Below are 27,812 nucleotides of genomic sequence, written 5' to 3' on the forward strand. Positions count from 1 at the left end.
TAAAGACAGCGCGCAGGCACGCGCGCACACACACACACACACACACACACACACACACACACACACACAGGGGTGCTCATCTGTTTACAAATGTGACATCAGGATGTGCATGTATATTCATGACAGAGGTTGTACATTGTATGTGTGTGTGTGTGTGTGTGTGTGTGTGTGTGTGTGTGTGTGTGTGTGTGGATGGGAGGCCTGGACCCACGCGTGTCAGGCCTCACCATTGCCGCGGAGCCCCACAGAAGCCCACCGCCGCTGTCATTGGTAACAGCTGTCGCCCGGTGACGTCATAGGGTGCCTCTCGGAGTATTATGGGATGGCGGGAGGATGACATCATCGCAGCCAAGGCGATGCGCGGCGAGCCGCGGGTCTGCGGGGACGGCGTGGAAATAGCGGGAGCCCGCGTTTTGCGGGGCAGCGCTTATATAATGCCGCGATATGATTGGTGAGAATTAGTGCACGTCGCGTGCAGGAGTGCGCGAGAGAGCGCGCACGCGCACACACTTCCGCCCGGCGTGCGTTTTGCGCAGAGGGGGCTTCCGGTAAATATTTTTTTCTATTAATACTTTTAAATAAAGAGGGGGGGGGGGGCAGGGAAGAAAAACGGTGTTCGCGCACGCGCGTGCACGTGCAAAGGTGTTCCGATTGCCGTGCGTGCACGCGCACGTAGACGCGGAGAGAGTGTTTCTTTAAGACCCGTTACCTTCCCATCCGGCGGAGGGGGGAGCCTGTGGAAAGGCGGCGTGTCGTCTCTCACCGCGTCCCCCCCCACGCCACCTCCACCTCCACCACCTCCACCCATCTCCTCCTCCTCCTCCTCCTCCTCCTCCTCCTCTTCATCCTCCTCTTCCTCCTCTTCCTCCTCTTCCACCCCCGAGTCGTTTACGTGGAGCCGGTGCTGAGGGGGGGGGACGAGGAAGCGCCCGTACTCCGGCGCGGATGAGGGGGCGCCGCGGCGCGGACGGACGGACGGACCCACGGACGGCGCGGCGGCGGCGGACATGGACGCCACGGGCTCCCCGCGAGCACTCCGGAGGTGAGGCTGCGTCCCCGCGCCGCCCCGCACCGCCGAGCGCACGGTGCACGCGGATGCGGGGAGGAATGTGCATGCAAAAAAAAAAAAATATCCATATGTGTGTGTGTGTGTGTGATAAGGTTTCCGTGCATGCGTTTGCGTGTGAACTAGCGTTGTGCTCTCGAGGAGGACGGGGGGGGCACCCGTGCGTGAACTCGTGCACGCGCGGGTCGGGTGCTTTTTTTTTTTTTTTTGGAATAGAGGCTTATTAAATAGCAACGCTTCGCTTGACAGGTGTGTTGTGCAGCGTGACCGCGCACACGCACGATTTTATTCCGGGTGCTCACACAGTCCGTTGGAGCGGTGGATGCATGGAAGAGAAGGAAGGAGGTGGAAGGAGGAGGAGGAAGGAGTCCTCAGAAGATGCTCCGGCCCGCAGCCGGAGCTCCCGGCGCCGGCAGGAGGTGTCGGGCCCGGGTGAGAGGGAGCAGGGGAGCGGGGTGCAGCTCTCCAGGCCCTCTCCATCCTCCTCCCCTCCATCCTCCTTCTCTCCATCCTCCTCTCCATCCTCCTCCTCTCCATCTTCCTCCATCCTCCTCCTCCTGAGGAGGCGTTTGTCTCCTTCCTGTTTGCTTTCATTGGACCCCCCCCCCCCATGACCCGCACATTTCCATTTATTTTTAGCCTTTTTCTTCTCTTCTCACTCGGAGGCGTCTCCTCGGCCTGCGTGCTCGTTTGCGTGCTCGTTGTCGTCGTCGTCGGCGGCGGCGGCTCCGCATCGAGCCGCGGTCGGGAAATGGAGGAGCCGCCGATCTGTCATCCGGGCAGCCTCGTCATTTCTCGGACCCCCTCCACCCCCGACCCCCACCCGCCCAGCCAGCCGCCGACGATCACTTATCGATTCCAATGATGCGTTTCTTGCCTATGTGCGTGTGTGTGTGTGTGTGTGTGTGTGTGTGTGTGAGGAGCGGGAGGGATCATTATTACAAACCTATATGCCCTGTTCTTCTTTATTGATATGCAAAGCGCACCAGATGTGCATGCATTTCCCTCTGGTGTGTGTGTGTGTGTGTGTGTGTGTGTGTGTGTGTGTGTGTGTTGGGGGGGATTGAAGCACCGATTGCAGAGACCCTCTTTTTTTAAGCCAGTTTTCATTGTCGGCGGCGGTGGGAGCCTGCAACCCCCCCCCCCCCCCCCCTCCACCCCATGTCTGCTGGAGAGGAGCTGTTTATGCTCTCTCTCTCTCTTTCTCCCTCTCTCTTTCTCTTTCTCTTTCTCTCCCTCCATCTGTACGGTTGTCTTTCCTCGGGAATATTTCAGCAGAAGTGAACGACAGGCGGCTGAAGCCCCCCCTCCTTCCCCTCGTAGTGTTGCTGCAGCCTGAGCACGGTGATGGAGATGGAGATGCTCAGGCTGATGTGGTTGAGCCAAACCTTGAAGATCACCCACGTGTTTCAGCCGTGACACAACACACACACACACATATGCACACACACTTTGTGTTCTTGTGTCTGTGCAGGAGAACCAGGGCAGAACATCAGAACCCTCCGCAATGGGTTCATGGAGATATTGGGGCAGCATCTAGAACTTACACTGGTCTAGATGCACTACTCTGTTGCTATATATCTACCTTGCACACACACACACACACACACACACACACACACACACACACACCGGGGAGCTTCCAGCTGATGCTTAAATTAAAACTGCAAGCTGCATCTTAGATCTACTTTGTGCTAAATCTGCTCTCCTTTGTCCTGTTTTACTCTGAGGTTTGCATTTGTGGGTTCATTTGTTGATTATCTCGTCCTGCAGTCAGTCAGGGCAGCGGGGCGGGGTTCACCCCGGACCCGTCAATCACAGGGCTGCATAGAAAGATGTAGAAACCTTCACCCTCTCATTCGCCCACATGACATATAGAAACATGCAACCGTTCACCCTCTCATCCATGCATCATATATAGACACACAACCAATCGCTCTCTCATCCGTGCATCACATATAGACATATAACTATTCATTCATTCATTCACATGTCATATAGAGGCACCCTCTCATTCATGCGTTATATATAAACATGCAACCTTTCATTTATTCATACATCAGAAATAGACATACAACCTATCGCTCTCATTCACGTCACATATATTGACATATAATCATTCACTCATTCACATGTACGTCATATAGAGGCATATAACCATTCACCCTCTCATTCACAATTCATGGAGAAATACAGTCATTCATCTATACGTCATGTGTAAGACATTGACTGTTCACCCTCTCATTCATGCATCATTTAGCGACATACAACCATTCACCCTCTCATTCACATCACATATAGACATATAACCATTCAACCTTTCATTCATGCATCATATGTAAACATACAACCACTCGCTCTCTCATCCGTGCATCACATATAGACATATAACTATTCAGTCATTCATTCATTCATGCATTCATTCATTCACATGTCATATAGAGGCACACAACCATTCACCCTCTCATTCATGCATTATATATAAACATGCAACCATTCATTTATTCATACATCAGAAATAGACATACAACCATTCACTCTCATTCACGTCATATAAATTGACATATAATTATTCGCTCATTCACATATATGTCATATAGAGGCATATAACCATTCACCCTCTCATTAATGCATCATTTAGTGACATTCATCCATTCACCCTGTCATTCACATCACATATATAGACATATAACCATTCACTTATTCATTCACATGGCATGTATAGACATGCAACCATTCATCCTTTCATTCATGCATCGTATATAAACATACAACCATTCAGTCATCCACACATCATTAAAACATACAACTATTCACCCTCTCATTTAAATCATATAGAGACATAAACCATTCACACATCATATTCCCCCTCTCATTTGGACATCATATAGAAATGTACAAACATTCAGACGCTCAAACATTCACTCATTCCAACGTCATATGTCGAAATCCATACATGCACCCTGTTGTTCCCACGTCTGGATAATTTAGCACACGCTAAAGCTCCTGCATGTGTGTTTTGAACTGCGGGAGGAACCCGAAGAACCCTGAGGAACCCCACGAAGACACGGTGGAATCCAACCGGGGATCTTCTGGCTGCGACGCGGAAGCGCTAACCGCTGCACAGCTTTTATTTTTGTTTCTGTTTTGATTGTTTCCTCATCCCGACGCATCACATGACCCAGTAGGAAGGCAATGAAACGCGGCGAGTCACGCAGGATGTCGAAGCTCCGGCTTTAGCTGGCGGTAACGATATGACCCTGTTTTCTGTCGCACCTGCTGCAGTCATTAGAGAACTGCTGATAACGACAAAGCAATGCCAACATTTCCCGAAGCCGTGAGCTCGACGGGGTTTCAAGGCTAGGAGTCCACGCAACGGCGTGGAGACGGCGACCAGAGCCGTGCTTCATCCTGGTCCTCGGCAGGGTCAGGGTCGTGAGGTGGACGGTCGAAAGAGAGTTTCCTTGCAGCGTGTGCTTCTTCATGCCAAAGGAACATGGATTTTGACCTCGTAAGACCACATGGCATCTTCTGCATTGGAAAGAACCCGTCTTTCTCTTGTTCTTGTTCTTGTTCTTGTTCTTGTTCTTGTTCTTCTTCTTGTTCTTGTTCTTCATCTTCTTCTTCTTCTTCTTCTTCTTCTTCTTCTTCTTCTTCTTCTTCTTCTTCTTCTTCTCCTTCAGGCCCTCAGCCAATCATCTGCCTCTTTCTAACCCTCTCCTCTCCCACCTACTAGCCCTTCCCCTCCATCCATAACCGTCCTCCAACCTCAGCATCCTTCCACCCAGATCTTCACCATCCCTCCTCTGTTCGTGTCCGAACTATCTCAGGCTGACTCTCAACTCTGGAACATCTACCATGTGGAGCTGTCCCTTCCTGCTCCTCACCCGTCCTCAGTAAACCAAAGTATCGGATGTCTATGGAGGTTCTCGGTCGTCCAGGTCACGGTGAATTCCCGTCCAAATCATCAGCTTGACTTCTTCTTCACCCAAAGACATTTCGGAGGCTTCTCTAGCTCTGAACCGAAGAAGTCTCTCAGCTATTCGGGTCCAGCTGCCGCGACAAGAAGATTTTGACGCGGTACGTTGGATTCCATCCAGTGGGACCTGTGGTGAAGCTCCGAGCCGTCAGGGATCCACAGCGTCCAACCACTTCTCACAGAGTCCCTCGGGTCAAAGAAACCCTTCTGGCTTGTGATGATGCAGCTCTCGGGGTTCTTCTCCTCCTGCTTTATTAATTGCTATTATATATCCGGCTGCCAAGGCGGCGCCGGCTATTCCTCAATCTCATTTCCTTTTTTTTTTTTTTTTCTTCCCCCCCCTTTTAAGGACAAATAGCATCCCTTTAAGGAAGCGCAGCCCATGCCAGTTCAGCTTTGCATCAGTGATTATCCACCAGTAGAGCCGGGGAAGGAAGCGCCGCGGCCAGCCCGCCGAGCTAATTCACAAATATATCAGCATTCCAGCGATTAGCCAGCAGTCCCATTTTGGTCTTGGACTCCCATGTGAAGATAAAGACCACTGGCAAGACTCGATTTGACGAGTTCTGAGACTCAGTTTTGCTCACTATGTTTGAATCGGGACATTTGCGGTTGGACAGGGACCTTCTCTCTTACGCTGCCCAGTCCCGCCGGGGAGAGGAGAAGCCAGCGTGGGACACTAAATCAGTCCAAACCACTTAAAAGTATCAAGTGCAAGCTTTTGTAAACAAGACAGTGAGGAATATGGACGGCGAGGGAAGGACACAATGCACTTTGTTGATTGCCTGAATCCATAGCGTTTGGCCCAGCCGATGCAAAATTAAGACACGCAAAAAAGGAGCGTTTAAGATAAGATCATAATTCACACCAACAAAGCTGCATAATGGAAATTAGTGAAATGAAAACATTACTCATCCTTCTTTCTTAACCTTAGAGCGATGCAAAGATTGATCTTTCTCTTTATTTCCATCCGTGTAGCTGCTTGGTCTGTTTCCTGGTAGCCCATTGTGTCAGCAGCTTCCCCCCTCCAGTTGTTCCTCGGACCTTCTTCTTAGGGTTCAGGCTCTGGTTAATGTTGGCCAAGTCTGAGCTCCATTCGCTAGACGGTATTTAAAGAAAAAGTCGTGGTGGTTCGGTTTAAGGTTAGTTGGGGGGATTACAGCAACCAGCTCCAAAGTGGCGATCCTCAAATGGTTGACCTGGACATTGGACATACCGTCCAGTGGTCTTGGTTGGGCTCTCCAACGGCACCCAGGCTGGCACGAGTCTCAGTTGGAGAGTTAGATATAGCGTTTGGGTCGAGGCTGGAGCTCGGGTTAGGGTTCGGGCTCTGGTTGATTTGAGCTTTCCATTGGGACCACAACCAAGTTTGTGCTCCGTTCACTAGTTGATTCACGCTAGTTTGGAAGGATTTAAAGAAAACACAATAAAAAGAAACCACCAAGGTGGCGATCGTCAAAATGGTTTCCCTGGAGAATCATAAGAGATTGAACAAATGGAAATGGACCTACATCTACATGGTTTTGGCTGGGCTTACCAACGGGACCACTCCCAAGCTTGTCTGACTTCGGGTTGGAGAGTTGTGTTTCACGTCAGGGTGAGTGCTAAGGCAGAAGCTAGAGGCAGGGTTACCAAAGTTCTGCTACAAGTTCCAAGAACTTTCCCACAAGTAAAGTTCTGACTTGCCGAACAAACTTACTTTCGGCAGCCGTACGACTAAATGCCGTGGGACGTTTGTCAGCATCCAAATCCACCAGAGAAAAGCCTTGGTCGATGAATTCCTACTGCAGTAGACCTTCGTGTCCATCCATCCACTCCTAATCCACAGAGCAGTGCCGGCTCATCGGGTAAGAGGCGGTTATGTGGTTGACCCTGGACCACATGAAGAGGCATACAACCATTCACACTTCTAGAAGCATACAACTATTCACTCCCTGCTTGCTGTGAGCCAGAAGCTCTATCCACTGCACCAGCAAGCCGCCTGGACCTGAGTGTTTACACTTTGTTTGTTCTCTCTATTATCCTATCACACCTTTGCACCTCAGGTCAACACAAGTCCTTTGGCAGGTTTCTCTGCTGTTCAGGCGGCGCTTTTCCAGGAGGTTCTTCTTTCCCGCCCTGTCGTCCTCCGCTAACCCTCAGAGATAGGCCACAAAAGCCTTCCAAAGACTGGCATGTCATGTCCCCAACACATTGACGTTTTGACTGTTTCCAGAATTCTGCGGAGTCACACGGCACGTCGGCGTCTAAATATTGTTTATTTTGCTATCATGCTAGCAGCAAAGACAGAATATATGAGTGTGAATGAGAGGAACCTTGGTGCAACGGTGAGGCGACAGGGAGTGGAGATCAAGAAGATGGAGGATTTCAAGTACTTAGGGTCAACAGTCCAGAGTGTAGGAGAGGTAAAGGAGCAGGTTCAAGCAGGTTGGAATGGCTGGAGAAAAGTGTCAGGGGTTCGAAGAGATAGAAGACTATCGGCCAAAATAAAAGGAAAGGTGTACAAGACACTGGTGAGACCAGTGATGCTGTATGGACTAGAAACTATTACAATGACCAAAAGACAGCAGGCAGAGCTGGAGGTCGCAGAGATGAAGATGTTGAGGTTCTCTTTGGGAGTGACCAGGATGGAGAGGATCAGACACATGGTAGATGTTTTGGAGAGAAGATCCGAGATGGTCGGGTCATGGACAGAGGAGGGAGAGTGAATATATTGGTAGACGGATGCTTGAATTGGAGGTCTAGAGGAGGAGCAAGGAGAAGATTGATGGACGTGGATAGAGAGGATATCAAGTTAGTTGGTGTGAGAGAGGAGGATCCAGAGACGAGGTTTAGATGCGGGGTGGGCAGTTATTTTGGCTGGCGGGCCGCATTTCTTATTTAATTTTTACGCCAACTCGGTATCGGGTAAATTGAATAAAATGAAAGATGCAATTTCAACACTCAATTTTTTCATCATTTCATTTCAAACTTTAAAATCATTAATGATCATATAAATGTACCAACATTATTTTGTATGTAATCATCCATACAAAATTAAACAAAAGGGAAAAAATTGAGTGTCTTAATGCAATATAATTGAAAATACTTGTTGAAATACTCAAAGAAAATAGTTTGGCGGGCCAGATAAAAACGCAAAATGGGCCATATTTGGCCCGCGGGCCGTAAAATGCCCGGATCTGGGTTGGATGGAGAAGGTTGATTCTCCTGAAGGGAAAAACCCAAAGGAAAAGAAGAAGAAGCTAGCGGCTATTCGTTAGCAGCATCACGTTCCATCCGTGCCTTGTCTCATATTGCGGATTTCTAACATAAACCCCTCTGTGTTTTCCAGCTCTCGCCCGTTCTGCTGTGAGAAGCACTTCGACTCAGCCTAGGAGGCCCGGCCCGCCTTCCAACCACCTTTTTCGTCTTTCTCCTCCTCCTGGGACAACCTCCATGAGCATTTTTTGATCAGTTAGTGGGCAAAGGAGTCCACGAGTGAGCGGCGGCAACGAAGCGAAAGGCAATAAAGAAGAGAAGATATGTATGCGCGACCAAAGGATTTATATTTTTTTGAAAAGTGACCATGTAAAGAGTTCTATTTTATACATCCGACAGTAAATACAAGCTCATAGAGACCCGACCCAGACATTCTGCACGCACAATCCCCCCCCCCCCCCTTCCCCCGTTCACTTTTCTCCATAATCTCCACGCAAACGCCGCGGTCTCATGATGATGTGCGAGGTGATGCCCACCATTTCCGAGGATGGGCGAAGCGGGACTGGAGGGGGTCCGTCCTCCCCTGCGGGGGCTGGGGTCGGAGGCCCCGGCGGCGCCATGGGAGGCGGGGGCTTCGGCGGGAGGGAGTCCAGAGGCGGAGGAGACGAAGGCGGCAGCACCGGGAACCTGGAGTCGCTAATGGTCAACATGTTGACGGAGAGAGAGAGGCTGCTGGAGAACCTGAGGGAGACCCAGGAGAGTCTGGGAACGGCCCAGTTACGCCTCCGCGAGCTCAGCCACGAGAAGGAGTCCCTTCAGAGGCAGCTATCCATCGCCCTTCCCCAGGTAAACCCCCGTATTTGCAAAGTCATGAAAATGTGGATTCGTCCGGCTCGCCACGGAAAGTTTTTCCAAGTCTAGTTATAATCTTTTTTTTTTTTTTTTAATTTAATTTTAATGTATTTTTTCTCTCAACGTCAATATGACGGGTACATCCACCACATAGGATGAGATGATATTTCTGTTATTTCATGTCCTGACATGAAATATCGGGGGTTGAGAATGAAAAAGGCGGGAGGAGGGGAAATTATTATTCAAAAAAAAAAAAAAAAGGAAAAAAAATGCACCCCGCATAGGTAATCTAAAAGGATAAGCCGCACACCAAATGGGCTCCAAAAAGAAAATTAATAATAAACAAAATAATTTATTTTACACATAACACAAAAAGACGCATTCTCGCATGCATGATGTTTCGAGCAAAACATAGGCTCGAGGCATCTGAGGCCTAAGATCTGTGTGTTATAGGGTAAAATAAATCATCTTTTCTACTTGGAGCTCTTTTGGTGTTGTGGATAATTTCAAAACTCTACTTAATGGACTTTTTTTTGATCCAGCACCCATCCCTAAGTGTGTAGCGGATGTATGTTTTTCGGCGTCAGTCCAAAACTCTAAGATCGGCCTCTGAAGTCTTAATGACTGTGTCATTTGCTCCATCTGGTAAATGTGCCATCATTTTTGGATCCATATATTCTAATGAGGGGGATCCGGTTTGAACCACCTGATAGCTATGGCTTTTAATGCTGCTTTAGGAGGTCCGATTTTGGTTCTGAGCGTGTCGTGATGAAGCCGGCGAGCTCTTTGCAGTGACGCTTCCAGCACAGACGCACGCAAAGCGGATGCTAAATGTAGATTCATGCTCTTCCTCCCTGATGTTGTCTTTTCTGAAAGCGTGGGTTTATGTTTGTTTCCCATTATTTTAGAGGAGTCGCTTATTAGCGGCCGGCGCTGGGAAACACTTTTCTTTTTCCTTTTTTTTTTTTTTTTTCCCCCGCCGAGCGACTCGGTGAAATGTTTCGGCACAAATCCGCCCCAAAGTAAACTCAGTGGAATTCGCCTGGCGCCATCTTTTACATATCTAAACCAAAATGTCTGCTGCTGATGCGATTTCAGGGGCTATTTTCACCAGCTTCTCGTCTTTCACTGCTGTCAAGAGGTGAAAAGCAGCGAATAGAAGAGCTCACACTGAAATACGCGGTCGACCGTCCAAATGAGTTTCAGTTAAATGAGATGAGCTGCACGCTACATCTCATTTAACTGACCTAGTTCTCGGTGCATGTCACGGTTTGATTACAATTTCATGCAAGAAAATGCAAATTTCAGCTTCCTGTGAAGAGATTTTGGAAATAGACTTAAATCTATAAAAACCTCTATCAGCATTTTTCAGTGTTAACGGAATGCTGTTATTGTTGCTGTTGTTGTTGATGTTGTTATTAGTAGTATCCTTATCATCATCGTCGTCATCATTATTGTTATTATCACTTTTACCGTAATAATTATTATTATTATTATTACTATTAATATTATCTTGGTAATATGCTTAGTAGTACAATATTATTTTTACCATTATCATCTTTATCATTATCATCATCTTCATTATATTATCATTATTATTGTGATTGTTATTATTATAATTATTATTATAATTATTATTATTCTATAATGGTTATTATGATCGCCAATATCATCGACACAATAAAAATAATAATCATTATTGTTATTGTTGTTATTGTTATTATTATACCCATATATTGTTATAATTATTACCATTATTATTATTATTATTATTATTATCACCATTATCAACATAATAAAAATGATAATAATTATTATTATTGTTGTTATTAGTATTATTGTTATTATTACCCCAATTATCGTTAAATACATGCAAATCATAATTGTTACAATTGTTATTATTTTTAATATTATCATTGTCAATTATTATTACCATCATTGTTATCACTAGCATCATCATCTTTATTATTATTATTATTATTATTATTATTATTATTATTGTTGTCGTTATTATTATTATTATCCTGGTCATCTTTATTATTATCAGTATCATTATTATTACAATGCTCACCCTTGTCATCAACATTATTATTATTATTATCATGATTATTATTATTATTATGCCCATTATCTTAAATATTATTATCCTGATTATGTTAATATTCTTAGCCGTATATATCCTCTCCTTTAATTATTTTAATTATTAATTACTCTAATTATTTTACTTTCATTAGTAATATTTCTATGATCGCCATCGTCATCGATACCGTTGTTATTATATTAAAATCGCTAATAAGAGTTTCCATCCATGACATTTCAGCGGCGTCATCACACCTTGGATCTGCAAGGCTTTACACCCAAAGCGCACAGTGATTTGTTTTGGCTATTTGCAAACCTCTTGGACGGCGGTGAGCGCAAAAAATAGACAGGAGAGGGAGGGGAAAAAAAGGAAAAGGAAAAAAAAAAAAAAAAGACGCGGGGACACGGGAACCCGGCTGAGACGCTGACCCCTATCCAAACAAGAAACAAACCCATAAGGCCGAGCGCCAACAAACCCACTGTGTCACCATCTGCACACATCTCACCTCGCAAAGAGACGCTGCTCTTGTCTCTTCTGTTTGACGATCACAAAGCAGATATTCCAACTGTCGGCGTCTGCAAAGCGCTTAGCAAGCCACAGATTCGTTTCTGGAGGAAACACATCCCATGCTTATTCTATAACACACACACACACACACACAGGGTTGTGCAGTGTATTCCCCGGGAATAGCGTTCCTCATCCGTAGCCATTGTGTAACTGTGACGTAATCGCATTTATGTGGAAGTGTGTCAGCGACACACATCATCCTCGTGCGTTTCTACGTCACCTCCGTCTTTGCACGTTTAGCCGACGCTTATATTCATGCGACTTGTTTGGCTCCGTCGGGCGCCGGTTATTTTTACACCCCTCAAATCTCCCGCCGCAGCGCAGACGGCGCCTGAACTATCCAAACACATTAAAGAGTTTGCTTTGTGTGTGTGTGTGTGTGTGTGTGTGTGTGTGTGTTCCGCAGGAGTTTGCAGTGTTGACTAAAGAGCTGAACGTTTGCCGGGAGCAGCTTCTGGAGAGGGAGGAGGAGATCGCTGAGCTCAAGGCGGAGAGGAACAACACACGTGTAAGATGTTTAGCGGCCATTTTGGCTATCGGCGCCCCCCTTTTTGCGTGACTCTCTGGCGCTTTATCTCCTCTGCGAACATCTCCCCCGTCCTCGCAGCTGTTGCTGGAGCACCTGGAGTGTCTGGTGTCGCGTCACGAGCGCAGCCTGAGGATGACGGTGGTGAAAAGACAGGCGCAGTCCCCGGCGGGGGTCTCCAGCGAGGTGGAGGTCCTCAAAGCTCTGAAGTCCCTGTTTGAGCACCACAAGGCGCTGGATGAGAAGGTGGGTCCAAGACAGCCGGGAAGAAACCTCGGACGGATCGCACCTCGGATGGCCTTCTGCCTCGACCAATCAGAGAGAATGATAGAGATCGACCAATTGATCGATAACGATCGATTCCTCAAAGCGCTAACAGCTACATGCTAACAGCTAAAATGATGGTAACAGCAAGAGAAACAGAATTTCAATCACACACAGCAGAGGTGGACGATGGAAGAGAAGTTATCAAAAACAGTGCTAACAATATATACGCTGTTCCAAAAAATAAAGGGAACACCAAAATAGCACATCCTAGATGTGAATGAATGAAATATTCTTATGAAATACTTTGTTCTTGACATAGTTGAATGTGCTGACAATAAAAACACACAAAAATGATCAATGGAAATGATTGATGTCAAGTCCAAATGAATCAGTGTCGCTTCCTAAGTGGACACTTTGATTTCACACAAGTGATTACATTGCGTGTTTAAGTTTCCCTTTATTTTTTTGGTGCTTTATATATAAGTGGGTAGAGAGAGAAGTCTATTGAGAGCAGCGCTGGGTATTAAATAGTCAGAGATGTTCTGGATGTTCTGGGAGTCGTTGTTCCTCAGAGATGATAGCTTAGCTTCCACCCTCTCCTCTCCCAGAGCTAGCCTTAGCTAGCGGTTTGTCGATCTTCTTCCCGTCGGCCGGCGATAGGCCGCTCCGATCAGAATGGTGGACTAGATCTAACCACAGATTCGGGAGAAGATACGGGGTCGCCATCGTGCACGGATGTTGGGACATGAGCGTGGACAGGATAGGAAAGGGAGCGGTACGGCAGCAGAGTAAGCGTACGGCGGCATCACTGGGCAGCTAGGCTAATGCTAACCATTTGTTTCCAACAAAAGAAAGCTTTTCTTCTGTGGAACCATCATTCTGTTGACGAGGTTTGTTTTTCTGAGCTCAAAAAGGCCGTTCTGAAGAAATAACATACCTTGAGAAATGGCAGGTATACAGCGGACCCTCATTTTTCGCGGGAGTTACTTTCCAAGACCCCCCGCGAAAGCGGATTTAGTAGAGACGCGATTATTTTGATGGTATTTACAGACATATTAGCATCTGCTTCTTTTTCTCTGGTTGAAAATGGTTTTCTAAACCGCCACGGCGCCGTCGGTCAACTTACAAAAGCGGACCTACCGAACCGTATCGTCGTAGCGATCTCGCCGCATGTTTTGCAAGGCTTTTGCGGCGTTTGTCACGGAGCTGCGCGTCGTCTCTTTCGATTTCTTCCTCTTCTTGTGGCTTCTCTTCCTCGCCGGCAGACGTCACTGTCTCGACAAGGTCCTCGTCCGTCAACGGATCCGAATGTCGTCAGGAGTCATGTCGCAGTAGCCGTCGCTCAATATTGCAAATATTTCTTATATTGTAGTTTAATTAACCAATATTTTTTACTGTTTTCTTCTTCTTAGGCTAGAATATGGCTATTTTATCCAGAAAAAATGTTCCAATACTGCAAAAACAGAACGATAAATCGCAAAAGAAATCCGCGAGGGTCCACCGTACGTTTGAAACACCTCTTTCACCGTCTTCAGGAGGATTCTGAAGACCTTGCAAACATTAAACTGATGTCCAAAGCGGACCTTCTCACCTGTCCTGTTGCTGCACCCGCAGGTTCGGGAAAGGCTCCGCGTGGCCCTCGAGAGGGTTTCCATGTTAGAGGACCAGCTGGCCTCGTCTTCTCAAGAGGTAAAGTCCCTCGCGGCCATTTTGCGTGTTCTCCACAAGATGAGGACCAGCGGAAGAGGCAGGATTCTCATTTGTGTGATGTTTGTTGCTCCTCTCTCTCCAGGTAATCTCTTTAAGAGACCAAATTAAAAGACGTCAGCAAGGGTTGGACGGCGGGAAAGATGTAAGGGAGGGTCTTATGGTCGTTGGTTCCAGTCATTCTTGTATATGTGGTAGATCCCAGATAGTCAGTAGAACAGTAGCTATGTGGGTGTGTCGGTGTGATCTCAACATCTTCTCCTTACCTCTTCTCAATAACCGACTCCCGACGCGTTCCTTCTCTCCGTCGACCTCCACCCAGCGGCTGCCCAACGGCCCCTCGTCCAGCCTGGAGGACGGCGAGCTGGAGAGGCAGAGGGAAGGCGAGATCGAGCGACAGAGGGCCGAGCTGTCCCAGCTGAGGGAGAGGCTGGCCCTGATGTGCCGCCAGGTGAGACCTTCCTCCTTCTTCTTCTCCGCCCGGTTCCGATGGCGCGAACGTGAACGTCCACGTGTTCGTTGAGAACTTCGGGTGGAGACGAGGCGGTCGGACGCCTGCTCTTCGTGGAGTTTTGGGCACCTGGTTGGATTATGAATTATGCGTCCCGTCTGGCCTGAGATCATCTGAAGGTCTGCAGACGGTCCCTGGGGGACTTTGACCTCCTCACCCAGCGGCTCCCGATGGATGCTGAGATCATGATAATAAATGCTTGACGTCTTAGAACAGTGGTGCCCAAACTACGGCCCGGGGGCCGGATACGGCCCGCCTCCACATTTTGCCCGGCCCCTGAACAAAACCAGAGATGCTTTATAATTTTTTTTTTTTTTTTTCATTTTGGCCACGTAATCGTGACTTGTACATGCAGAGAACGTAACCTTCTATTCCACCCTTCTGCAGTTTGTGCCTCATCTGAAAACCTGCTCTAAAAAACAAAAAATCCTGGACACACCCCTGTCAAATAACATGGAATAATGGTAAAAAGATAAGGTTGGAGAAAAATTGATTCATAATGCAGAGTGTTTAACCTGCAGTGGACAAACGATTATTTTTTTGTTCCATTCAAAGAAAAGGCTGTTTGTCTCATCTGTCAAGAGATGAGACAAAGAAATTATTCATTAATAATGTTTTTATTTATTTTCTATTTTTTTTCCTGTCAATATCTCAGAAAGGGTTAATTTTTGATTATGTGTGGCTTTCCGGAAAACAATACATTTTTATGTTTAGACACCCCTGCGAACGTCGCACTTTTGTTACAAACTCCGCGTCAGAGAAGGGAAAAGTTATTTGGCCCTCGCAGGAAATAGTTTAGGGACCCCTGTCTTAGAAGGTCAAAAGCTTCGGGGTTTCTGTTTTATCAAGAGTACGAGTCAACCTGCAGTTTGACGCCTCTTCACGCTTGAGGAACATCTGTGATGATCCATGTTGAGATCATAGATGGTAGAGCAGCGATGCACTTCAGAAGTTAGACCTTCCTCCTCACTGCTAGAAGGTCCCCGCTTGGATTCCCATGGATGGCCTCTGTGTGGAGTCTCTGCGCAGGGTTCCTCAGGGGTTCCTCCCACAGTCCAAACAAGGTTCACCGGAGACCCTGAATGAAAGGGTGAATGTTTTTACATGTGAATGAATGAGCCATTAGTTGGACCCGCCTCTCAGCCAATCACAGCTGGGATAGGAACCTGCAGGATACTCAGCGTGGATAACGAATGAATGAATTTCCATTTAGAGAAACAACGCTCTTCTGTCAGAGCCGTCAGTGAACGCGTCGCTATTCAAACTCTATTCCGCTTGAATCATCGTAGAGTCACGTAGCGACGCCGTGCGTGGAGACGATGAGTAATTCGCTAATCGTCGCCTGAAGACGAACGGAGAGACTCGTTTGGTCCTCGACGCCCTGATTGAACAGTCGGAGGGAAAAACTCGAGATGCCGAATCGCCGAAATCATCCCGTTTAGCGGCGGCCGGCGTCACCTTGTGGGTCCCTTTGTGTCGTCACGTCAGGTCGGGGAAATCGAGGAGCAGCTCGCCGCCGCCAGGAGGGAGGTGACCAAGTCAGAGGAAGCCAATCAGAAGCTCCAGAGGGAAGTGAAAGAGGTTCGTTGGCTCCTTCCTGAGGCTTTTTGAGTATATTTGACCCCCAGGGGTCACGTTGCACCGCAGGGTCACAACCTCCAGATCCATGCATGGATGATGTCTTTCCTGATTATGCTCGTGGTTAAACGCCATCTCTGCTTCGGCGCCCGCAGGCCCTCTGCCAGCGGGAGGACATGGAGGAAAGGATCACCACTCTTGAACGCAGGTAACGGCCTGCAAGCTTTGGCGGAGTAGCGGGAAATTAAGATCGTAAATGATTCTAATGTTAAACCACAAAGAACAGCGAGATGTTTTGAGCACCTTTTTCGAGTGTCCGTCGCAGAACGTCCGCCGCCTTGTTGAGACGCATTTTGTAATAAACGTCCAAAATGTAATAACTTTTTCATTTCATTTTGTAATAAACTACCGCATTTTGTAATAAAATGCCCCAATGCATTTTGTAATAAATTTTGCCGCATTATGTAATAAGTTATTATATTTTGAGAGGGTTATTACAAAATGCACTTTTTATTCTCTTGGAAATGTAATAACATGGAATTTATAGAATATTCTCTGTTAATGCAACCTTTGAATAGTGTTCTGATAGTAATTGCTAAGTACTGCTACTAGGCTAATACAGTGATACTAATAACGGGCCTTGCTTTTACAAATACTTTAAAGTAAAATAAAATACAATTAACAAACAAATAAACTATGCTTTAGAATTGATATTACGTATTGCACCATGTTATTACATTTCCGAGAGGACAAAAAAGTGCGATTTGTAATAGCAATTACTATCAGTACACTATTCAAAGGTTGCATTAACAGAGAATATTCTATAAATTCCATGTTAGCACATTTCCAAGAGAATAAAAAGTGCATTTTGTAATAACCCTCTCAAAATATAATAACTTATTACACAATGCGGCAACATTTTTTTACAAAATACCTTGGGGCAGTTTATTACAAAATGCGGCTTTATTACAAAATGAAATGAAAAAGTTATCACAATTTGGACGTTTATCACAAAATGCACCGTTATTACAAAATGCATCTCAACACGCCTTCTCCCCGGAGGAGGTCGGGAACCTTATATGGCTCTTGCGGTTTACTTGAAAAAGTAAAAATCAGTTTGTAACTGATTTTAAAATACTTGTGAAATTTCTTCATAACGTGAACAGAAATACGTTTTTTGAAGATAAATTTCACGGGTTGGAAACCACTGGCTTCCGAGCACGTCCGGGTCATTGTAAAGGTGAAGACATTAATTTTATCAGATAGACAAACCGTTTATCCGCGTAAACCCTCATAACGGAAAAAAGAAAAAAAGTAAAAAGAAAAAGAAAAAAAGACGATGATTACCGTGCATTCCAGGCTACGTGGACAGAGAAATTTGCATTTGGATCTGCGGTACGTCTAATATGCTATAATAAAAAAAGAACAAATCCATGCAGTGCCAGAGGTCGCATTAAACGTAATTTATTAGACGTTAAAAATACTATATGGCTCTCGATGAAATATATTTAGAAATATTTGGCTTTTATGGCTCTCCCGGTCAAAAAGGTTCCCGACCCCTGCCGTACGTCCTCAGAAGTAGCGGTGTGTCGCTTGCAGGTACCTCAGCGCCCAGAGGGAGGCGACGTCTCTCCACGATATCAAGGACAAGCTGGAGAACGAGCTGGCCAGCAAGGAGTCCCTGCACAGACAGGTGGGAAGCACCTGTAGATATCCATCAATCCATGGTCCTTACCTTCACACGGACGCTAACCGCACCTTAGCGTCTTTATCACGTACGATCCTCGTTTTGTTTTCCACGATGCGGATCCGCCGTCCGTTGTGTTCTTCCAGAGCGAGGAGAAGAACAAGCAGCTTCAGGAGCGCCTGGATGAAGCCAAGCAGAAGCTCCAGCAGACGCTCCAGAGGGCGGAGACGCTGCCGGAGATCGAGGCCCAGCTCGCGCAAAGGGTCGCGGCGCTCAATAAGGTACGTCGGAGTCGGCGAAGGCGGCTTTATCTCATGGTGGATGACCCGGAATGGTAAAGACGTCGTAAATGCTCCAAATTCAGGCAGAAGAGCGTCACGGAAACTTCGAAGAGCGGCTACGGCAAATGGAAGCCCAGCTGGAGGAGAAGAACCAGGAGCTGCAGAGGGTACTTCCATGACCTCCTCCCGCTTCGGCTGCGGCGTCCGTCGGACTCGCTGACGTCTCGTCTAATTCCAGGCGAGGCAGCGGGAGAAGATGAATGACGAACACAACAAGCGGCTCTCGGACACCGTGGACAAACTCTTGTCCGAGTCCAACGAGAGGCTCCAGCTCCATCTGAAGGAGAGGATGGCGGCGCTGGAGGAGAAGGTACCGAGACGGCCGACGATTCAGAGATGGCGGGAACGGGTCGGAAAACAAAACGCCGCTTCCTTTCTGCCCCGTAGAACGCGCTCTCGGAGGAGCTGGCCAACATGAAGAAAATCCAAGACGATCTCCTGGCGAACAAGGTCTTTGCCTCCAGATGTTCGGTGGATTCTGAAAAGTCCCGTCCGAGGGCCGGCGAATCAACCCTTTTCTCTGCGTTCCAGGAGCAGCTCCTGGCTGAGCTGGAGCGGATCCAGCTGGAGCTGGATCAGCTGAGGGGCAGGCCCGGATCCTCTTACTCCAGGTCAGCCATAATGAATCTTCCAAGGGATTTATTCATATGCCGATGTCCAACCAACCTGCGGTGTCTTCGGGGACACCCCGTCCTCCGTCCGCTCCCCCCTTTGCAGCTCTTTACTTTGTCACATTCTTGTTTTTTTACAATATTTACATGTGTGATCGTAAGGGAATCCCGTCTGCGCGGCCGTCTCGTCTTCATCTCAACGCCGTCCGAAGGCTAAATGCATTTTGAATAATTGAATACACGTTTTGCAAAACTCCCCAAACACTATTTTCCACTCAATCTATTTTTAAATCACGGAGAAAACGCTATGACTGGATCATAGCGGTGATCTAGGGTGGCTACCTTGACTAATGAGAATAAAAATCTGCAAAACGTGACTTGAATTTCAGACTCGCTCCAATAAAAACCCCTGATGTTTTTCCAGGGCGTCCGGTGGGGCCTTCAGACGTGGATGTGCAGGCCCTGTGCTTTGATTAACCTCTCCTTCCCCCTTTTGTCCAGCCGCTGCAGAACGCAGTTTCTGTCTCAGAGGAATAACTCAGGAATTCTGGCTCTCACCGTAGGGCGGGCAGCGTCAGCTCACTTCCCTCCACCCTTTTTCGAAGATCTCTTCCAGGCAGCGCCTCCGAGCTGCGGTACCCCCAGGGTGGCGGCTCGCTCCCCGCCGGCTACAGCAGCTCCTCTGGAGGGGTGGTGGTCCGGCGTGCACACCGTGGCCGGTGGGGGCCGGCGAGGGACGACGGTAACAAGGTGTGTCTCTCTCGAGGGGTAAAATAATCATTTGGATTCTTTGAAATTGAGAATTTTTAGTATCGCTAAACGAATACATGCTTTCAGCGCCGCTGTCCGGGCCCTTCGGGGGCCACGGCCAATCAGCTGCCTCCATTTAATCCACAGCCAATCAGCTGTTTCTTCCCCTCCGTCCGTGAACCTCCTCTCTGGTCTTCCTCTAGCCCTCCTCCAACCTCAGCATCTTTCCACCCAGATCTCCACCGTCTGTCTTCTGTCCAAACCGTCTCAGTTTGACTGGATCTCCAGAACATCTCCCGCCCGCCGTCCTTCTGATGGACTCCTTCCCGATCTTCTCCGTCCTCCTCGCTCCCGAAGACAAACCTCCGCATCTTCATCTCCTCCGCCGCGTGCTCGGCGTCTCCTTTCACCCACGCCTTCCATCTCCGCTCGTCCGTTGTTCTCACACCTCTTTGTTTTCTCGCCGCCTCCCCAGTATGATTGGGACGGCGGCAGCATGCTGGGCTTCGAGGGCAGCATGGATGGAGGCTCCTCCGACGACGAGGAGGACAGAGAAACTCTGTTCGGGTCGGAGCTTCTCTCGCCCAGCGGGCAGACGGACGTGCAGACGCTGGCCATCATGCTCCAGGAGCAGCTGGAGGCCATCAACAAGGAGATCAAGTAGGACCTCTTGTCGTTGAATCCACGCCGCCGGGGACGAAGCCTGACGTTCTCCCCTTCCCCTTCAGGCTGATCCAGGAGGAGAAAGAAAGCACGGAGTTGAGGGCGGAGGAGATCGAGAGCCGGGTGAGCAGCGTTGCCTTGGACGCGCCGCCTTTGCCGCCGTCCTCCCTCGGAGGCCGGGATAGCGTCGGGAGAGGCTACATGACCCCCTCCATCACCTCCTCCACGCTGGCGTCGCCGTCGCCGCCGAGCTCCGGACATTCCACCCCCCGGCTGCCGCACTCCCCGGCGAGGGAGACGGACAGACAGGTAGCGGCGTAGATCTCCCGAAACGGCGAGAAACACCCGATCTGATCCGCCGCTTCCGATCCGTCCCGCAGAACAGCAAAGACGGCGACGAGTGCAGAGCGCTGGCCCTGATCGACTCCACGCCGCCGCCCGTCCCGCGCGCCCTACGGCTGGACCGGATGACGCACACTCACCCGGGCGCCGGCCTCGACGACCACCGGGAGTTCCGCAGGTACGCCCTTTCGGAGCCGAGGTTTCCCACGTCGTTTTTTCCGCCTCTCACCGCTCCCTCTCCGCCTCGCAGCCTCTCGGCCGACGGCGCCACCACCGCCAGCCAGGACTCGCTGCACAAAGCCAGCAAGAAGAAGAGCATCAAGTCGTCCATCGGGCGTCTCTTTGGGAAAAAGGAGAAGGGAAGGATCGGCGCGCCCGGGCGGGAATCCGCCTCCCTAGGTCGGAGAGATCGCAGAAAACCCTCGCCGGTGCTTCTGGTCGGCTTTAACCAGCGTTCTTTTTTTTTGACCTCCTTAGCCTCCACGCCCTCGGACGACCTGGGCTCGGCCGACCCCTTGGGTTTGGCCAAACTCGGGACGGGGACGGTGGAAAAAGACCGCCGGAGCAAAAAGAAGTGAGACCCGTCTTTTCTCCCAATCCCTAGCGGGAGGGAAAGGCGCCGCGTGGCCGGTTCTGAAAAGAAAACCCAGTATCGCATCGCCGCCTGGCTATTTATAAACGGAGACAGTCGTAAGGTGACCCGCGGAGCCGTGGGTTTCTGATTCCCCTTTTCTTTTCCACTCGCCGTGCCAGGCATGACCTGCTGGAGGAGGCCTGCCGCCAGGGCCTGCCGTTCGCCTCCTGGGACGGCCCCACCGTGGTCACGTGGCTGGAGGTAAGCCGCCAAAATTCCCCTTCCCTTCCAAAAGACGCGAAGAAACGACTTGTTTTTCTCGCCTACGCTATAATTATGCTATTTCCCGTAAGGGTTCATCTCGGGGTAAATTTAGTACGAGGCTCATTTTCAGCTCTGTCTGTTCGCGACACCTAAACGCCGGTTCCCGTCACTCGATATCCCGCCGTTCCACCGCCGCCACGTGCGTCCGCTCATCTCCCCGCTCCCTTTTCCGTCTGAACCCAGCTGTGGGTGGGGATGCCGGCGTGGTACGTGGCGGCGTGCCGCGCCAACGTGAAGAGCGGCGCCATCATGGCCAACCTGTCGGACACGGAGATCCAGAGGGAGATCGGCATCAGCAACCCGCTGCACCGGCTCAAACTACGCCTGGCCATCCAGGAGATGGTTTCCCTCACCAGCCCGTCGGCGCCGGCTAGCACGCGCTCCGTAAGCCGATGGCGAGAGAGCTCACGTCACGCGCCCGTGTCGGCGAATCCGGCCTGAAGTCGTACTCCTGTGTGTGTGTGTGTGTGTGTGTCGTTACAGTCGACCAGTAATATCTGGATGACGCACGCCGAGATGGAGTCCCTCACCGCCGCCACCAAGCCGGTAAGACCCGGTCTCACCTTTAGCCTCCGGGAGCTAACTCGTGGGAACAAGATAGCCGTCTTTTGCCCGGGCGCTCGGAAGCGCTAAACTCCGATAGCGTCCGCTACGGATCTTCCATCGGGAAGGAAGCGGACACTTCGAATGATGAGCGCGCGTCCACGATCGTCGGGTTCCCGTCCGACGGCGCTAACACGTAGCTCGACTTAGCTTTTCGGTGAATCCGGAGTCGCGGTGTTTCTGTGGATGTGTAAGAAGATGTGAGATGTTTGACTGACGCAGCTTTCTCTCTGTGTTTGTCTGTGCTCAGGCCTCTGCGGCCGCTCTTCTCCTCCGCCGCTCCCTCCAGTTCTGTTTTGCTGAAGTGTTTTTCCGACTAATTCTCACTAACAAATGGTTTCCTCCTTCTGCCCCCCGCCATCCATTCTGCCTTGACTTCTATTGCCCGTAACGCACCTACATGAACTTCCCCTGTCCTTTGCACCCCTGTCCTCTTCGCTGTCTCCTTCCCTCAACATCAAGGAGCAGAAAGAGTTCAGCTGGGACCAGGTGAGGTTGCATTTGATCGGTAGGCCTTCCGATGGTCCTTCCGCTACGGACGTCTTCACCGCGTTCTCCGTCCTCCCCCCCAGATCCTCGCCTACGGAGACATGAACCACGAGTGGGTGGGGAACGAGTGGCTGCCCAGCCTGGGCCTGCCCCAGTACCGCTCCTACTTCATGGAGTCCCTGGTGGACGCCCGTATGCTGGACCACCTGACCAAGAAGGAGCTGAGGGGCCAGCTGAAGATGGTGGACAGCTTCCACAGGTTTGGACCCGCGGAGGTTTCGTCCACGTCCCGGCTTCGAAGGCGGCTTCGCGTCACCGCCGCCTCTCCCTCTGACTCGCAGGGTTAGTCTTCACTACGGCATCATGTGCTTGAAGCGCCTGAACTACGACAGGAAGGAGCTGGAGAGGAGGAGGGAGGAGAGCCAGCATCAGAACCAAGGTGGCGCCACCTCGTTTTCGCGCGACGTCATCTCCGTCCGCGCGCTAAGAGTCGAGAAGAGCTGCTGAAACCTCGGTGTCCCCTTGCGCAGATGTGATGGTCTGGTCCAACGAGCGGGTGATGTGTTGGGTGCAGTCCATCGGTCTCAAAGAGTACGCGGACAACCTCTTGGAGAGCGGCGTCCACGGCGCCCTGCTGGCGCTAGACGACACCTTCGACTACACCGACTTGGCGCTGCTCCTCCAGATACCCAACCAGAACACGCAGGTATTCCAGACCTCCCGGTCCGGTATGCTCCGATCGGAAACCCGACACCCGCGTCGACGGCCCGTCGGACGGTTTCGCCTCGACTTAACCTCCGCTGTGGTGTCTCCGCAGGCGCGGCAGCTCCTGGAGAAGGAGTACAATGCTCTCATCTCCATGGGAACCGAGAGGAGGCCGGACGAGGTAGGACGAATCGGCCACCAAAACGGTGGATTCAATCACTTGGGTTGCGTGTTGGGCGCTTTATCTATTTTCCTCCAAACGCCGATCTTTGAATTGTCAAACAATCCTTTTTGCGGCGGTAAATCAGCCTCCCTGTGTTTTGGAGGCCGGCGCGGCGCAGCTGTGTTTACACCACCACTAATGACTTAGTTACAGTCTTAGCGGAGCTAAAAATCCGCCCGCCTGCTGTGTGAAGTCACAACAGTCCTTAGCGGAGAAGCTAACCGGATTTCAAACCACCTCCCTGGCTCGCATGGTCTCCTCAGGACGGCACCAAGACGTTCACGCGCTCGCCGTCGTGGAGGAAGATGTTCAGGGAGAAGGACCTCCGCGGCGTGACCTCTGACTCCTCGGAGACGCTACCCGCCAACTTCCGTGCCTCTGCGATCTCCACCCCTTCTGTCACCCTGAGGAAGGTCCAGAGTGAAGGTGAGGAGGAGAAGCCATGCTGCCGGTCCGGTCCGGTCCGGTCCGTCGGGGAATCGCGGCATTTCGGCTCCGGATCCTGCAGCTCGGCCTGAGATGCAGCTGCGTTGCGACAAAACCGTCAAACGAATCATTTCGCATTGAAATTGGACATTTTGGACAGGATGTACCGTCATTTCCGGACTTTTTAGCACACCTGAATATAAGTATAAAAATAACTAAATAAATAGTCGTGTATATATATATATATACTGCTCAAAAAAATAAAGGGAACACTTGAACAACACGATGTAACTCCAAGTCAATCCCACTTGTGTGAAATCATAGTGTCCACTCAGGAAGCGACACAGATTCATTTGGACTTGTTTTAAGGACATTACATCAAAGTTGGATCAGCCTGGAGTTTGTTTTTACACTTTAATTTTGAGTGTGATTCCTAATCCAGACCTCCATGGGTTGATACAATTGATTTCCATTGATCATTTTCGTGTGATTTTGTTGTCAGCACATTCAACTGTGTAAAGAGCAAAGTATTTCATAAGAATATTTCATTCATTTAGATCTAGGATGTGTTTTTGAAGTGTTCCCTTTATTTTTTTGAGCAGTGTATATCGGCCGCACTGTACATAAATACACACAGATATGCATAAAACTCTCATTTTATACTTTATGCCTCAATAAGTTGCACTCATTATTATTATTTTGTTAATTTCATGTCACCCGGGATTGTGAGAAACATCTTTTCCCCTCCTCTATGTCCAGAACAGGCAGAGAAATTGACAACAATGCTGATTTTGACTTTGGCCGTGACAAAAACATGTCAAATTTCTAAATCGTACAGACGTGTGAATGAGATATTGAAAGGTTGAATGTCACTAAATCGACTCAGGATAAACAAAAGAGTTTGCAGGTTTACCTTGCAGGAACAGAAGTCAGACTTCTTGACACCGTAAATGAAGTCAATATTCCTTAACATTGTTTCCTGACAAGACAATCGAGCCGCAGATGTCCACGTTGTAACATGAGATATTTACAGGACTGTTTCAGAAAATTAGAATATTGCGATAAAGTTCTTTACCTTCTGTAGTGCAATTAAAAAAACAAAATGACTTTTTCATTATATTCTAATATTTTGATATAGGATTTTTGAGATGTAACCATAATCAGCAATATTAAAATAATAAAAGACTTGCAATATTTCAGTTGATTTGTAACAAATCCAGAATGTATGACATTTTTGTTTTTGTCATTGCATTACAGAAGATAAAGAACTTTATCACAATATTCTAATTTTCTGAGACAGTCCTGTACGCAGAAACATTTAACTTTAAATCCATACCGGTAACATCCACGGATACGTACCGGAAATGCCTTTTTCCAAACGGTGGCTGCAACACGGCTGATGAAAAAGACACAAAGAAACATCCATCCATCCATTTTCTATCTCTGTTTTGACAGCCGACCGCTAACTCGGTCTTCCTCCTGCGCTCTAAAACCCTTAAAGTCGTCTTCTTCGGCGTCACATCGATCCGAAAAAAAAAAAAAAAAATCCGTAAATTCGCCGTTTAAGCCGCGCCGTTTGAAGCGTGCGAAAAAAAAAAACAGCGGCCGGTCGAGGCAGAACGCCGTCCACATCGGATCCGTCCCGCTAAAAGACAAATTTCCTCGCCGCTGTAGATCCGCTCAAAGCGTGAGGTCGCCACGGAAACCGTCGCCCACAAACCCGTTTGGGATTTCGACGGATTCTGACAAGGTTTCCGCGGAGCCGCTGACCTCACGCTGCTTTCTTAAGACCTTAAAACACTTTATAGCCTTAACTTTGACACTTTATATTTCATTTGTATTTCTTATTCTCCCTCCTTCCTACTATTATCTATTATTGTTATGTTTTACTGGAAACTCTGGCACAACCATTTCCTTCGGGATAAATAAAGTTATTTCCTCCCTTCCAGTGAACGCCGGCCCCCGAGGGGAGTCGGGTTCCGTGAGGACATACTCCTGCTAAAAGACAAAAAAAAAAAAAAAAAATACGAAAAAAAAATAGAAGAAGCGGAAGAAAAAAAAAAAGAAAAAATTAAGCACACCAGGTGAGCAGAACCATCCGAAGCATCCCATAAGCGCCTCAGCGCCGACCTTGGATCCACCTCAGAAGCCCGACTCCATCCCCGACTTGAGAAAAACCACCTTTCAAGAGAAAAAAAAAAGAATCAACGCGGAGAAGAATCAAAAACTCTGAGTGAATGAGTTCAGACGATCCAACAGTGAATGCCTTCTCATCCATCGCTCTCTCTTTCTCTTTCTCTTTCTCCCTCTCTCTCTCTCTCTCTTTCCATCTCCATCCATAGTTGTGGCATGATGATGTTTGACTCTGTAGAACGTGGCCGTTTGCCCATCGTGAATTCATCTTCTGTTTTTTCGAGTGTGAGACGGCAATACAGACGCAGGATCCGGATCGGGAGGTTTATTTCCCCCCCCCCCCCCCGCCGCCCTCCGCCCGGGGTTTGGGACGTCCCGAAGCCATAAAAGACACGAGATGCACAAATGTGAGTCGGACGGGGAAACGGCGGCGGGAGGAAAGGCGACGCCGGCCGGGCCGGGAGGGTCGGGGAGTGTGGGAGCGTTTGTGTTAATAATGCATGCCAAAATCAACCATTTTAGAGTGAACGTCAATCATCCGATGATGTGAACGCTTGGGTAAGGACTTTGTAAAATGTGTGTATTTTATTTTTATCATTTTTTTATGATAACTGCTATTGTACGTATGTATGTATGTATGTACAGTACGTATGTGTGTAAACCTTTACGTTGATTTCATACTTGGCTCCGAGACCGAACGTGGATTTTCGTTTTCAGGTTGGGGGGAAAAAGGAAAATATGTTTTCAATTTACGGGCATTTAAGATATGCTTCTTGTATGTGTACATTTTGAACAACAAATTGTCTTATGATTTCAATTCATATTACTGGAGAGTAGTGATAATTGAATATAATATGATAACAATAATGATCATGATTGTAAAAGCTGTAATTAAAAAACATACCTGTTAAACGCTACGGACGGACTTTTCTTCTGGCTTTCCTGCAGCTTCCCTTCCATCCATCAACCTCCACTCTGGTCTTCCAGACCTCCTCCATCCTTCTCCTCCATCCTCCTCGCTCCTAAAGAGGAACTTTCTCCACCTTTCCAAGCTAAACGCCTAAAACGACAACGCTTAATGGCGTTCGGCGTGACAGCGTGAAACCCAGACGGCGCCGCGTGCTGGCAGGAACCTGTACTACACCTTCTAACGCTATTCGCAAATCGTGGGCAACGATATTCTACGTTTAATCATAACAATTTATTCTCTGAATTTAACTCATCATGAGAAAATCCTTTACGTTTGCAGTTCACTGGAAGCAAGGAAACATTTTATGTATTTAATGGAGGAAAATCTACTGTCAAGGGAGCCGGACGGGTAAAATCATGACATTTTAACTACTGTTAATACTTTTTTTTTTCAATTCACCCTTAAAATCTGGTTTCTTTTGGCTTCGCGAGCCGGATTAAACCCGTTCATCGGCCCGATCCGGCCTTGAGTTTGACACACAAACGATGTAAAATCACACTGTGTGCCGAGAAATCGCAAAAAAAAAAAAAAATCCCTGGAATCATGAGCGCCCCCTACCGTGAGGCAGGAGAACTGCGTGCCTCACTTAATGGCTTTTCGTAGCGGCTAATACAATTATTGACATAAAAAAAACACCCCA

The 27,812-nt window shown here is 48.5% G+C and overlaps 1 protein-coding gene across 3 annotated transcripts; it reads left to right on the top strand.

Annotated features, from left to right (window-relative positions):
* The first annotated feature begins 901 nt into the window (after positions 1-901).
* LOC147214985 (liprin-alpha-3-like) lies at positions 902-27,119 on the top strand. 3 transcript variants are annotated; one of them, XM_086140355.1, is made up of 31 exons: positions 902-1,042; positions 8,377-9,089; positions 12,149-12,250; positions 12,350-12,514; positions 14,150-14,224; positions 14,328-14,387; positions 14,565-14,693; positions 16,242-16,334; positions 16,487-16,539; positions 17,931-18,024; positions 18,165-18,299; positions 18,383-18,466; positions 18,538-18,669; positions 18,747-18,809; positions 18,891-18,970; positions 19,534-19,720; positions 20,196-20,380; positions 20,449-20,692; positions 20,764-20,903; positions 20,976-21,124; positions 21,203-21,299; positions 21,479-21,560; positions 21,807-22,007; positions 22,107-22,169; positions 22,689-22,715; positions 22,799-22,974; positions 23,057-23,154; positions 23,246-23,421; positions 23,533-23,601; positions 23,907-24,069; positions 26,019-27,119. In XM_086140355.1, the coding sequence occupies exons 2-31, from the start codon at positions 8,754-8,756 to the stop codon at positions 26,069-26,071; spliced, it is 3,711 nt and encodes a 1,236-aa protein (XP_085996481.1). In that variant the 5' UTR covers positions 902-1,042; positions 8,377-8,753; the 3' UTR covers positions 26,072-27,119. The 3 variants fall into 3 exon arrangements, with proteins under 3 accessions (XP_085996481.1, XP_085996483.1, XP_085996484.1); XM_086140357.1 differs by having other exon boundaries at positions 19,576-19,720; XM_086140358.1 differs by lacking the exon at positions 14,328-14,387.
* The last annotated feature ends 693 nt before the right edge of the window (positions 27,120-27,812 follow it).

This window comes from Fistularia commersonii, chromosome 33, assembly GCF_037954325.1.
Source record: "Fistularia commersonii isolate RoL2024-O1a breed Wild chromosome 33, RoL_Fcom_v1.0, whole genome shotgun sequence".
NCBI lineage: Eukaryota > Metazoa > Chordata > Actinopteri > Syngnathiformes > Fistulariidae > Fistularia > Fistularia commersonii.

Bases quoted from the DNA above. Each gene is read 5' to 3' on its own strand.
- LOC147214985 (XM_086140355.1), top strand. From the start codon at position 8,754: ATGATGATGTGCGAGGTGATGCCCACCATTTCCGAGGATGGGCGAAGC. The intron at 14,225-14,327 runs GTAAAGTCCCTC...CTCTCTCTCCAG, and splicing joins TGGCCTCGTCTTCTCAAGAG to GTAATCTCTTTAAGAGACCA. The intron at 22,008-22,106 runs GTAAGCCGATGG...GTGTCGTTACAG, and splicing joins CGCCGGCTAGCACGCGCTCC to TCGACCAGTAATATCTGGAT.